General features: G+C 53.4%; 5 protein-coding genes across 5 annotated transcripts; 1 reads left to right on the top strand and 4 right to left on the bottom strand.

The window, feature by feature from the left end:
- Window positions 1-100: 100 nt before the first annotated feature.
- On the bottom strand, window positions 101-1,626 carry BKCO1_6100012 (transcription factor c6; the record flags this gene model as incomplete). Its single annotated transcript, XM_020277977.1, has 2 exons — window positions 101-1,524; window positions 1,575-1,626. The coding sequence occupies 2 exons, from the start codon at window positions 1,624-1,626 to the stop codon at window positions 101-103; spliced, it is 1,476 nt and encodes a 491-aa protein (XP_020126686.1).
- An 812-nt stretch (window positions 1,627-2,438) lies between these two features.
- BKCO1_6100011 (uncharacterized protein) lies at window positions 2,439-2,780 on the bottom strand (the record flags this gene model as incomplete). The annotated part of the gene is made up of 1 exon (XM_020277976.1): window positions 2,439-2,780. The coding sequence occupies one exon, from the start codon at window positions 2,778-2,780 to the stop codon at window positions 2,439-2,441; it is 342 nt and encodes a 113-aa protein (XP_020126634.1).
- A 2,036-nt stretch (window positions 2,781-4,816) lies between these two features.
- On the bottom strand, window positions 4,817-5,563 carry BKCO1_6100010 (hemolysin; the record flags this gene model as incomplete). The annotated part of the gene is made up of 3 exons (XM_020277975.1): window positions 4,817-5,147; window positions 5,203-5,408; window positions 5,549-5,563. The coding sequence occupies 3 exons, from the start codon at window positions 5,561-5,563 to the stop codon at window positions 4,817-4,819; spliced, it is 552 nt and encodes a 183-aa protein (XP_020126635.1).
- Window positions 5,564-7,184: 1,621 nt separating this feature from the next.
- On the bottom strand, window positions 7,185-7,622 carry BKCO1_610009 (uncharacterized protein; the record flags this gene model as incomplete). Its single annotated transcript, XM_020278043.1, has 3 exons — window positions 7,185-7,256; window positions 7,309-7,472; window positions 7,532-7,622. 3 exons carry the CDS (start codon window positions 7,620-7,622, stop codon window positions 7,185-7,187), a joined length of 327 nt encoding a protein of 108 aa, XP_020126666.1.
- A 3,544-nt stretch (window positions 7,623-11,166) lies between these two features.
- Window positions 11,167-11,566, top strand: BKCO1_610008 (polyketide synthase; the record flags this gene model as incomplete). The annotated part of the gene is made up of 2 exons (XM_020278042.1): window positions 11,167-11,246; window positions 11,293-11,566. The coding sequence occupies 2 exons, from the start codon at window positions 11,167-11,169 to the stop codon at window positions 11,564-11,566; spliced, it is 354 nt and encodes a 117-aa protein (XP_020126667.1).
- Window positions 11,567-13,129: the final 1,563 nt, after the last annotated feature.

Here is a 13,129-nt window from a genome sequence, read left to right as displayed (position 1 = left end):
CATTTGTGGCTTACCCTCCTGCTTATAAATGCGCCGCCGGTGAGCCACCCTCTCAGTCCTTAAGCCACTTATTGAATGCAGACAACACTCTCCGCCTCCATCACGCATTGCAACAGTTCTTTCCTTTGTTTGTAGGTAAGAGATTCGACGCGATTTGTAGTGGTTGAGCAATCGTGCTTGTGTTAGGAAATGTGCTTGGGTAGCTAACGGCCTTCGTTGTGGTTGTAAGTGAGCGGCGGACAAGATGGTCGGCAGTCTTCAGCACGACAGGCGGATCCCGCATGCCACAGAATCCGCGCATCTGCCATACTGGTTTGCAAGAGCCCCAGTTTGGTTGCAAATTCTGCAGCGAGGTCTGGTATAGTAGATTTGGCTTGTAATCGTCGCGGATCGTCGCGGGCGCGCAGGAGCCATTACTATCCCCAGAGCACGAATTAGGCCACCAGTACGCGCTGCTAGGAACCAACGGGATCTCGTAACCAGAGACGGTTGATTTGGCTAGATGTGCAAAGTTGAAGGACTGGGCTTGGCCGGATAAGCGGTCGTGTGGAAGGCTAGAAAGCTCGCCTGGGGGGACAGGTACCCAGACCGAGGACATGTCGTGTCCACATGTCTGCGCATCCGAAGCGTTCGAGTCGCGTGCGTACATGGTGGAGAAGTAGAGGTACGCAGTCGGTGACGTCATGGTGAAGGTGCCGACCGTTGTAGTTACTTGGACTGCCGTTGACCGCCGTTCAGTGGGATCGGAGCGAGTACCGTTGGAGCCGCTGCAGATTACGTCCGTTGACCACGACTCAGGCCAATAGTACAGGTCCACATAATCAGTCCCCCAGATGAAGCACGCCTCAGCGCAAGTGTCGGGTCTCGCACAGCTGGGTTGCCAGTAGTCGGGATCTGCGTGGAAGTTGACATCATCTGTCGCCGTCTGCGTCCTAGACCAGCTCGATTTCCGACTCCATAGAGACCAGAGCTTGGTACAGTCTTTGGAGTTGAGCGAGCATGATGGAGCCACAGTGGCATTGCAATTGTAAGATGATTTGGTGACAACAAACGTGGTCTCTGAGCTTTCCCAGCCATGTTCGGTCAAAAGGCCGCCGCGAGGGATTCCATCGCAGAGCGTGATCACCGGCGTGTCATTGGTAGCTCGAGTCGTGCTTGTCAGCCATGATGTCCAGGAAACTGAAGAAGTCGTGTACGTATTGTAACCGTCTCGTACTAGGTCGCATCTGCTCAGTGAAAGAAATAATTCCGTGGAGACGTCGGTTGGAAACCACGGAATCGAAGGAGCGTCCAGTGAAATAGTGACAGTCGAGTCTACGGGGTCTATACTTGCCACTTTTTTGAGGGTAGGAGTCTTAGTCGCCAAGTGATTCCTGTGACCGAAGCTTGATGGGGTCACTAGAGACGAGGTGTGCAATGGGCTTTTCCTGGGAACCGACGAGGACAAATCCCATACAGCTGGGTAAGGGCTCGGTGCAATTGGGTACTCTGCGCTACTCGTCCTAGTGCTCTGCGATTGGTCACCTGTTTCGAAAAGTCAACATTGTATGCTGGATGTGGAGCGCTACACGAACCAGTAACTAGCAATGCTGCAGCGAGGGTAAGAAATTGCGAGAAAAGCTTCATGATCAAAGTTTTTGGGTTGTGCTCGCCCCTGGATGCGAAGACGCGTGAGTTTGTAGAGAATTTCAGCGATGTTGGTACCTGACGAGGAGTGGATGATGCCTTTTCCATCCTAAAGAAACTATCTTATATAGGCGTTTCGACCGCGCTTCTTTGATCCAGAGATGGCAAACTACGTTAGACCTTGCATTCCAAGTGGTCAGCTATGGGGGCCGCTATGGAGCAACACTGTTGCCTTGCCAGGATAGAATGAAGGACGACTGTTGCCTTGTAAGAACATTATAAAGTAACACTGCTGCCTTGCAAGAAAATGTCGCACGCGATGTAAGAGCGAGGCAAAGTGGGGGTTTGTACTATAAATGACTTCATACGTCAGGTAAGGGATGAGCCAGCTGAATGATCAAGCGTGCACAAGGCTTAGGAAAACTGTTATTAGTTTGGAATTTATTACCTCGAAGAATTAACATTCTTTGCATGTGCTTTACTGTCAGCCTGCTGCCGCTATAATAGTCCCCATAAAGGCTTATACTCGATGTAAGGGATACGTAGTAACGACTTTTAAAGCTTAGTAAAAGATGCCTACCGATAGATATGTCTTAGCACGTATTAAATAGGAATAAGATTATTTTAAGAGTTTGAGTTCTGCTTTCTGCACGTGTGAAGGGTTGCGTAAAAGTAGGCCCGGGCCAGCACACAGTCATAGGAAACGACAGAACGGCGCAGCGCTCAGCTTGCCACGCACCCCATCTTTATCCATCCCACACAGATAGCCGCATCCCTCACACCAACTTCCTACCCCAGCCCAACCCGCCTCCCTAAGCTTTCGTATCAACCTTGAAGCTCCTCCCCTCCCACCTTCGACAAACATCGTCATTCGTAAGGTCGATAGGCCCGCCGACGTTGCCGGAGCACCCTTTGTTCTGGTAGACATAGACGTGCAGGCCGCGGTTGAAGAAGCTAGACGCGACGTTTTGCGTCTTCAGCGAGTTGAACTGTTCGGCTGTGTCGTAGCAGTGGCCGACGGTACCGACGGTGATGGTCTGCCTAGACGCGCCGGAGCACGTCTTTTGGCCGTCGGGCCAGACACGGACTTGGAGCGTGTCTGCGACCGCGAGGCCGAGGAAGGGGAAGGCGACGAGCAGGGTTGGAAAGCGCATGGTGAAAGGTGGAGAGATTGGCATGGGGTGTTGTTGGGAAGAACAGGGCGGGATGGCTGTTTTTTATATTCGTTCATGAACTTTGGAGAGAGCGTACTGAGGCCCTGATCGATAGGCTATAGGCTTGAAGCAGTGGCGTCGACTGTGTGTGTGGCTGTCTCATCCTTTAACGCCATCTGCCGACGGCCTACCGTCTATTAGGGAACACAACGGCGAGGACGGCCGTGCAAGATCTTTGTGTATATTGAAAGATTGCGCCATGCTGGCGCCATTGACAGCTGAGAAGGTTAAGATCGCTGGATATGCAGACTAAAAAGCAACCTCCATAGTATGCAATACAGGTAGCAATACATCTCACACTGCTCGCTGACACAAATTTGTAAGTAGGTTGCAGTTCATTGAACCAACAGTTGCGCGTGTCTCAGATGAAGTTGAAGCTCAGCTGCGAGATGAAACAATTTGGTCCAGTTTCAGCTCGCATTCCATCCGTGCTACCTTTCGAAGGTGGCAATAATGCCTGTGTGAAGGTTGCGCTGTCTCTTGAAACAGGTACCATGTTTTGGTCCAAGGAACAAGCGGAACGTAGTACAGCACTTGAGCGGAAGCTGGTACGTAAGTGACAACCCGTCCCTTGCGTTTGGTAGATCTATTGTGCCTCCTATCTAGTTTTTTTTAGTCTGTTCGGACTTTGATCTACCTAGCCCGGGCTATGACTACTACTTGTCAGCTGCTCATCCCCATGCCGTTAGTGAATCCTATCCGCCATATCTTGAGTTCGATACACGTCGGTTGTAGTGGTACTAAGGTTCCTGTATGTGATGCTCGTTAAGGTCGGCCACCCAAGAAGTGTAGCACCGGCCACAAGGGATTCCTTTCGCCCCCGTCCTCGGCGTCGGACCACGCCGCCCTGCTCTAATCCTCCCATGGCAAGCTTACCAGGCCGTGTGCCGGCAGCAGCGCATCGACGGCCATCTCCGAGTCCCAGAAGTCGGGCACGGGCAGGTCGGCGCGGGTGTCGACAAAGCTGTCGCACGAGCCATCGGAGCCGTCTTGCTAGCCGACGGTGCCGAAGGTGGCACGTCTTTGCATATATACCAGTATTCAGCGCCCTTTCGACTGCCTAGGACGGTCGGTTCCTATAGGTATGGCCAATCACACATTTAAATGCAGTCGTGACTCCCCTCTTTCTGGCTTGCATTTCCTTCACGCTATCTCTCCCGCACGCTGTCCAGTCCCCACACCTTCATTAACACGGCCGCGCCCTCGGGCAAATGCGTCGTGAAGGTCTCTAGCTTCGTGAACGGGCTCGTCAGAGAAACGACGGTGGTAGCCGAGGCAGTGACGCCGTCGAGGAAGACTCGATGATGGAGTGGTCGATGACGGCCTCGAGGCGCCAGCCGCCCGAGACATCGAGAGGCTGGACAGTCTAGATCCGAGGAGTGAAGTCTGCGCTGCTAACGAAGCCGTGCGTGCTGTCGCGGTCCACCCAGAAGGCGTTGTCGGCGCCAATTTCGCCGCCGCCTCGCCGGCCACGAATTCGCCTGCTGACAGATGACCCTCGGGCGTAAGCTGGCGGATGGCGCTCAGCATTTCATCGGAAGACAGCTTGATGATTGGGTGAATGGTAAGTACAGAATAATAGTAGTAAACATAAAGTCCCTATAAAATCTCTCCGTGGCGCTTACTTTGAGATCGACGGATCGAACCGCAGCGCAAGATGCGCCACGTGGAGCCATAGTGACGTAGGTAAGCGAATCCCCTTATGGCGGACGCTAGCCCACTATCATTAGTCGTGACGTATTGATGTGGTAATTTGCATGAGCTAGCTGAAAGGTATGGGATTTTAGCCAGCCTATGCGTCCTTCGACTGACCGCAAATATCCGGGGGTCCGGTATACCGAGCTACACGGAACTGCATGTCAGCCATAATTGCAGGGCTCGAAAATCGAAAAGGAAGAACAATAACAGCAAAAGGTGCATTTGTATTATTATACATGAAACAGGGACTTTCTGTGTACAACGGTTCGCTTCTCGAGCTACTTTCTCCCGCGCTTCTCAATTTCGATCTGGACGTTTCCGAGAGCACTCCATTGCCCGTCAGGTTCCATGACATCACAGAAAAACTCTTGTTGCGTCTCGTGGCTGGCCTCGACGTTGTTATGCTTGCCCCCAGGACCGTTATTCCAAGAAACAGTACGGAGTTTGGTGTTGCCTGCGTACAGGTCGAACTGGCCTTCGGTGCCATCCATCTGACCATCCAGACCACAAGCATTTACATGGCCCGTGGAATTAGCCGAGATGGTCATTGAGCTAATGTCGTCGGCAGAGACTTCTTCACTCTGGTTGCCGCTGCTGTAGAATTGTCCCCTAGTAGCTAATGTATCAGCATCCGTCTCAGAGACTGACAAGTACAGAGACCTACGTCGTGACTATGGCATTCTTCACGGTAATAGTGGTATCAGGGGTGCTGTTGATGATTTCAAACGAAACCCACTCTTCGGCAGGCTTGGCGACAGCTGTGGTAGAGACGAGTTGAAGCGGGAGAAGGAGAAGTTGGAGATTTCTGAAGGGAATGCGGATGATGGCGTAGAGAAGTGGTTCAGACGGGATGTTTATATACGCGCTGGACTAAATTGCGGCTACGTCAGCTCTCCCTTCGTTCCTTTCCAAGTAGAGGTAAGTCTTAGCTTTCACAGCTGAAAGCAACAAAGGCAAAGATCTGCAGCTACGCGTGCTGTAGCGGATTAGATAGGGAAGTGATAACGTACCACCCTCGAAATCATGGCTCCTCTGTGTTTCTTCACCAATTGTTTTTTCTGTCTCTGACGTCACTAACCAAAGGACTACCTACTGACATATTCGCGTTTTTACGCATGGTCACGAACCACGCGACTCAGGAACTCGGACATCCCTGAACCACCAAGAAAACATGTACATACATACCCGTCGAACAGAGCTCGACCCCCGCACCGTCTTGACCCCATGTGCAGTAACATCGTCTTCAACCTCTCCAAACCCGGCGGATTAGCCCCCAGCACCTCCGCTGCGGCTTCTTAAGACGACTATCCGGGTAGCCTGGATACATACTATACCCGTCGCCGCGCATCGCCCAGAAGAGGTCCGAGTGGAGTGAGGGCAAGGCGCGCGTCACGGTGGCGTTGGCGAGCACGACTTCCACTTCGCCCAGGACGTCGTCTAGCGTCAGTCTGGATCGTCGTGTGGCGGGCCCGAAGCCGCCGATCAGCGTGTGGCCGTGTGCCTGTGCCCACCGATGCCGACGGTTGAGAATATGCCCTGGGGGATACACTGCATCGCCCCTGCACGAGCGGGTCCTACCATCGGTTCAGAACGGAGCAGCCGGGCAAGGGGAGCGACATGCTGCACGAATTGAGGATGCAGGCCTGTCCCACCGCGCCGCACAGCACCACGGCAGAAATGCACTTGATAGCTAATGGCAGCCGTAGGCCCATTCCATAGCTCCGCGGGCTTGGTGACGGTGTTGACACTGCTCAGCGCAGCAGTAGTGCCTGGATGAGATGTTCCTGGCTGGTGCGTGCCGGTCCATGGCAGTCAACATGAAGCCGCGAGTAGCAAAAAGGCCCGTCCCAAGGACAGATCGTCGCGTCCCCCACACCTCCAGAGCCGCGCCGTCGCCGGGCAGGGCCGCCAACTATGCCCGGAAGCTTTCCTGCACCAGCCGCCCACACTGGGGAGCAGCCTTGCCGCGTGGTCTGCGTGGCCGGCGACGCCAAGGTGGCGCAGGCACCGACTGGGGCTACAACTGCGCGGTGCCTGCTCTTCGGGCGCGACGGGTCCAGGAGCACCCACGCCGCGCCGGTCTAATGGCCAGGATCGCGACGAAGACCCAGGCCGACTTCGATATGATTATGAGTATAATAGTGACTGGAGACTGCGGCCTTCAAATACCACCCCGTATTTCAACTCTGCAACACCTGCTTCTCTATGAACACCTCTTCCAACCCTGGACCGTTGACTTCATCCCGCTGCTTCCGACTCTATGGAGCGTGTATCCGGCATGCACTGTGCTCTGCGAGTCCAAAGTCCTCGGAAGTGTTTTGAGCTTGACTGTCAACGCTCTCGTCTAGTCCATTTCCTCCAGCACGCCACGGCTGTCTATTGGTGTAGTGGGTTGTCTCGAGAAAGAAGCGACTTTCCCCTGTTCTGTTTGTGCTCACGTAACTTGAAAAGAGTCATGGGGTTGTAGAATCTGCATTCGTTGCTACGATAGGATTGCGAGACCAGCTTTGTGACCAATGTAGAACGAATCCAAACCCAGTTCTTTCCTTCCGAACCTCATCCGTAATCAAGTTAAACGAGTGACGATAGTGGTACCGACAAGATCAACAAAACGAGAGGTACTGGAATGGTCTGCATGTCTGCCCCTCAAGCGTCGCAAATGTGGTACTTAACAAGGAAGTCTCCGAGAGGCGCGATGCAACTAGCGCAGCCGCAAAGCTGTTACAATTTAGTATGACATCGTATAAGCTGGGGTAGAGAACCTATTTACCTTTTCCTTGTTTCCAGAGACGCAGTCAAGGACCCCCTGAACGTCGACATCGACGATCTTAGGAGCGATGCAAGCAGCGGCTCCAACCACACCAAGGCAGCCCCATACGTCGCACTCAGCCTGTTGGATGGCGAAGGCAAGCTGTTCATGGGTGGCATTGACCACTTGGCGAGTCAGTATGAGGATTCTTGGGGACGTGGGCAAGTAAGTGGCTACGACGTACTAGTGGTATTGGCCGACTTCTTGACGAGGCCGTTCGGCGCAGCTGCAGCCGTGACGGCGAGGACGGAGGCAATAATACCAGTCAAGTGCATGTTTGCTGGAGTGAGGGGCTGCAAAGGTGGATTCGTGGATTGCTTTGGCGTCCTAAGCTGGAGTGAACGGCTGCTGGATGCTGAACAGCTTGGTGGGCATCTGTCCGCCTTTTATAGATGAGCTGAAGGCCGGCCTTCCCCTTCATCGGTTGGTCTCGTGCAGAGTCCGCAGTCGGAAGCCGACTCTGGATCCGGTTTGATGGTGTGAGGAGGGAGTTTTCGCCCACACACATGCATGTTACACTATTGATATAAGCTGACTGCATCATCGCTTCGGTATAGACAAGGTTGCTCATCACCTTAGGTCTACTGGCAGGAGGTGAGGGTGACTACCAAGATCTACCATTCAGAAACTTGGACGGTGAAGTTGATCAGTCACTTTGCCACTTACTATGTGCTCACGGTGCAAATCTGAGACAACAACTCGTGGTAGTATTGTTTTCTACGCCGCGCTTCACTCTTGCAGCCTTTGATAAAGGTGAAGAAGCCACACGGTTCCGCCAAGATGAGTCTCTTCACGTATGGCCCATCCGTACTTGAACGGGGCTAAGCTCTACGCAAGGACTTGACCGGGGGTGACTGCTTAATTGTGTCAGAGAGTGCCAATCAAAGGCTTCGTGGCAAGTGACTCCCGTAGTGTCCTATGTGTCGGTGCCTTCCAGCCGGGCTCTGCGTCTCATTCCCAAGAAAAAGAGGCAGACCACTCTGTCTCTAGTTCCAATATCATCCCATAGATACGATGGAGCAGCCCTGACGCTCCGTACACATGGTTAGCCGCGGGGGTGTTTCGCAACGGGCCCCAGCCCTGACTCCAAAAAGCCAGTCACGAACACCTGCCTCTGTAGTCCCATAGACTGACTTCAAATGGAATTCGGCCCCCACTGCGTGCCGATCCCCAGTATCGGATGGGTCTGGACTCAGTACCCGCTGTTACGATAGTTCTCTCTTGATCCATTGCGGATGATTGTAGCTGACTGTTGGGGCAATACGAAGACCAAGACAGCTATGAGTGACCCTGTGGCTCCACAGCTTGGTGTTCAAATAACGTGGATGATGCTGGCGATGAGATTTGGAGAAGACCCACGAAGAGCTTTGCCGCTTATGGTTCAAGCAATTGATTATCAAGCCGTCACTCCAACGGGCTCATACTGCGAAGCTCATCATTCAAGACGGCACTTGCAAGGACCAGGTTCTATCAAGGAATCTCAAGCTGTGGTTGCTCGGTTGCCCAAGGCGAATGATCGATAAGCAGTTCAGATACAGTAAGGATATGCAACCGTATCGCAGGTGTGACTGTCGACCCAGAAGACTCTTGACGTCTTGTGCGAAGCTTGACTCCGCCTCCGTACTGGGTTGCTTGGCAGAAGAGGCGGAGCGTCTGCTATTGGTTCACATAGTTCTCAGCCCCACGAAGATCCGTTGCGAGTCATAAGCGAACAGCAGCCCTGGTTCAGCAGAAGTTGAGCTTGCGAGAGACTACCCCTCCCAATCCCTTGCACACAACTTCATTTTGTGGATGCAGTTCTTTTTGCGGTTCATGCAGTTCCCGTTGCGGTTTATTGGAAGAGAACATGTGTGAGCGGCTCGGGCGATCATGGCACGCATCCATGTCTTATATTCTCTTAATCCAGGGAATAAGTGCCGATCCCTGCTGAAGATTGCTAGGATAACTGCAGAAATCACCATCATGCAGCCTTCTTAAGAAAGACTGCGGCCACCACCACGTGATTTGTCTCCTGCATGAAAATCTTTTTGTTCGCGATGTGCCGGTTACCCGCTTCAAACACTTTTCAGCAGCCTTCAACACATCCTGTGTGACTCTTAAGCTCCCAGCCACCATGTCGAGGATGATGTAATCATGCCGGGCATTGGGGTCTTCAAAGTGATCCGGACGTGGGATTTGTTCTACTGTTGACCATACCGACATTTCGACACTTGGCCACCAAGATGGTTTGTTGACTGATTAGAGGTACACCGATCGGTGGGACTCTCCAGGTTTCCGATGTTGGGTCCCTCGAGCTGGAATCGCCTAGGAGAGGTTAGTTCGAAAAGGCCCCAACGACGGATCATGATCCCGCCTGTGCATCCAAGGAAGGACCAGGATCTACTCAAAAGTGGTGTCCAGGGAAGTGGGTGTCCCGCCAAGCTGGAGACAACGTGCACAAGCGACGATCTTTTTCAACACGAACCTTGGCGGCTTGATCGACAGCTGCGGCTGCCCATTTGACCAATCAATCCCTACCTCCACTGGCCACTTCTGTGCTGCCACCAAGTGGTGTCACGGGTCTGCAAGTATCGGGGCGGAGCGACATCAACCTGTTGGGCCTTTTGCTATCAACCACCTTTCCTCGTCCCAGAATCTAGTTTTCAAGACACGTTACGAGAGCTCACTTCTGTGACTGTATCGAATTATGCCATTGTGTGTGTTACAACGAAAGAATTGCAGGGTATAGAGTTTGACGGCCTGTGACAGAGAACAGGACCAACAGCGACTGCTGATCCAAACGAATGGTGACGATTGGCTCTTTGGGCATGCCCTATGCTGGTTCAGCTGGTGGCACTGTTGACTTTTTTCAGCCAACAGCCCCACTCTTACTTGCAAGGATGATCAGAGCGGTCTAGTAGGCTGTCACTCAATACGGTCGTGGTGGCAAAGAAGAATCGTGCATATCATCGGAAAGGACCAAGGAACGCAGCGCGATGACTCTAGACGTCAGGGGGAGCAAAGCCGCGCCCAAAATACCTTTTATCATTGTCGGCAGCCAGTTTGAGTGGAAGGAGCCTATCAATTCTATGACTGACGTGATATTTATGACCTCGACGAAGCATCTGGAGTCGTTTATGGCCAATTTGGGCGACCGCAGCCTGGTTAAGGATCCACTCCAGACAGTGTTGCCACCTGGTACCATTTGGTCATCTTATTGTTACCCCCGACAACACACCTTTAGCCTCCACTTGTTCTTCGATCATCAAAATGGCTCCAATGGCAATTCGGGAGGCGCTAAAGAGCCAAAGCAAATTTCAAGATGGGCTGAGGTCGAGCGAATCGAATAGAGCTAGCCGACTAAGCCATGTGAATTGTGAAGCAAGTTTTGAATACGAATTCAATGGCCACAGCTGTGTAGCGGGCTCGGGGTCTCGCGAGCCTATCGCCATTGTTGGTTGGTCCGAGAATACCCGGCAAAATTAGCTCCCTCGGCGACTTCTGGAAACTTAGCGAGAAACCAGCCCAGTGCCGGGTGCCCGAGGGGGATTCAACACGGATGCTTCATATAGCGCCTGGGAAAGATCGGGAACCGTAAAGGAGCAGCGTGGCTACTCTTTAGACGGCAAGCTCGGCCAGTTCGACGTATCCTTCCTTTAGATGAGCAAGGCAGAGGTGGAAAGGCTGGATCATCAGCAGAGATTGCTGCTGGAAGTGGTTTGGGAATGCATGGAGAGCGGGGGGCAACGGAACTGGCATGGTGGAAACGTCGGCTGCTACGTCGGCGTATTCGGCGAGCACTGGCTGGATCCTTCACCCAAAGACCCGCAACTCCTGTGAATGTACCGCGTCACCGGCAACGGCGACTTCGCCATTGCGAACCACGTGTCGTACGAGTTCGACTGGAAGAACCGAGATCTGTTGCGAGATGGATCCCGCCGCGCGTCCCTTGCTGACTGTTCGCAGCATGATGGTCCGTACCGGAGTGCTCCTCATCGCTGGCTGGTTGCAAGAAGCCTGCCAGGTCATTTACTCGGGAGATTGCGACTCGGCCGTGGTTTCAGGCACCAACCTCATCCTCACGCCTACTATGACCGTTGCTTTGGCCGAGCAGGACGACCTGTCATCCACTGGATCATGCAAGTCCTTTGACACCAAAACTAACGGTTACGTGCGCGGAGAGGCCGTGAACGCGATCCTTGTTGAAAGACTAAGTATGCCCGCAAAGATGGCGATCTAATTCATGTCTTTATCCAGGCCCCTGTGGCCAAGTGGACGGAAGGACGACCGCGACAGCATACTCAAGCTCCGAGATCCACGAGGTCCTGATCAGTAGGGCACATTGAGTTGCCAATATTCCCCAGTTTCCCGCCACGGGATTCGCCGAATTCCATGGCACAGGTACCGCCATCGGGGATCCGTAGGAGGTGCCGGCTATCGGCCGGATCTTGGGTGACAAGGGTGTATCTATTCATCGGCTCGGGATGCCCACCGTCCAGCCATGGTGTTGAGCGAGAGGCTGACTTGCGAGTCAGGGCTGCCCGCGTTATTGAAAAAAGCCCGGGTGGGTGGGAATACCGCTTTTGGAGGGGTATTACTTTTGCCTCTAGGCCTTCTGTTTCCTCTTGAACGCGTTCGATCCGACGTCCTCTGACTTCCGACGACCAACGATTTCCACCGCTCCATACACACCTAGCTCCGTGCCTACTCTTCTTGCCGCTTTACAAAGCTTTAATAAGAGGCAGGCTCTTTTATCAGCTGGTGGACATGGTTTTGAAATCTTGATGGAGTAGTGAAAACCAGCCTTATCGTGTATGCCACCTAGCTCCGGCTTGCCATTCTTGTGGTTTCATAAGGCCTTCTTCGGGAGCGGTAAGCTAGGATGCCGGCTCGTATACGACATGGCTGGGATTCTGCTACTCTACCAGCTTGCGGGGGTGTTAACTACCGTCTCATCACGTGTGCTACATGCCCCGGGCTGCCATCCTTGTGGCTTCACAAGGCCTCCTTGACCGGAGGGGCAAGTTACGTCGCAGGCTCTCATGCGGAAAGGCTAGTTTCTACTCGAGGTGTTGGCTGCCACCTTATCGTGTGTACCGCCTTTGCCACGGGATTGCCATCCTTGTAGCTTCATAAGGCCCCCTTTACGGGAAGGGTAAGTGACGTGGCAGGCCGTCATGCGGTAAGGCTGGTTTCCTCTTCTTTATTAGCTTGCAGAGTGCCGTTAGGGTAGAGCGCGTGTCCGTTACTGCGAGCCAGGGCGACGGTGACACGGGCGAGCAAATGGAACCCGACTGCAGTCCGACTCAGGAGTCCAGCGACAACAGCGGTCTGGTAGAAGCTTATCGCCGAGAACTGCACGCTGCGGCTTCGGCATTCGGGCCCAGCACTGCTCGTCGGCCGAGAAGCCCCGAACGGGACTCTTCTCCGTCAAGGCCGGACGTGCAGACTAGCGGAAATGTCCGATCAGCCGCCTCCACGCAGGTGGAGGAGGGCAGCTGCTGCGGCACGCAGGTTCAGTATGCGCAGGTTGTTGATGATCGTTTCTCCGTACCTTCGGATCCGTCTTCGCCGACACAGCCGGCTACGGACTCGAGGATAAGAGAGGATCCTCGACGCAGGAGACTTGTGGGAATATGAAAAACTTATAGGTAAGAGTGTAGGCGGTGCCGCGTGGGCGATGAGGCTAGAGCGGGGTTAAAGGATATGTAAACAATTTATGCCTTGTAGGAGGCCTCTTGTATATCCGGTTCTAACTGATATGTAGTACTATTCCATCCCAGGTCGACCGAAATGCCTCTGT

Source organism: Diplodia corticola (genome assembly GCF_001883845.1).
Source record: "Diplodia corticola strain CBS 112549 chromosome Unknown scaffold61, whole genome shotgun sequence".
Taxonomy (NCBI): Eukaryota; Fungi; Ascomycota; class Dothideomycetes; order Botryosphaeriales; family Botryosphaeriaceae; genus Diplodia; species Diplodia corticola.
This window is presented reverse-complemented; position numbering and strand designations above follow the sequence as displayed.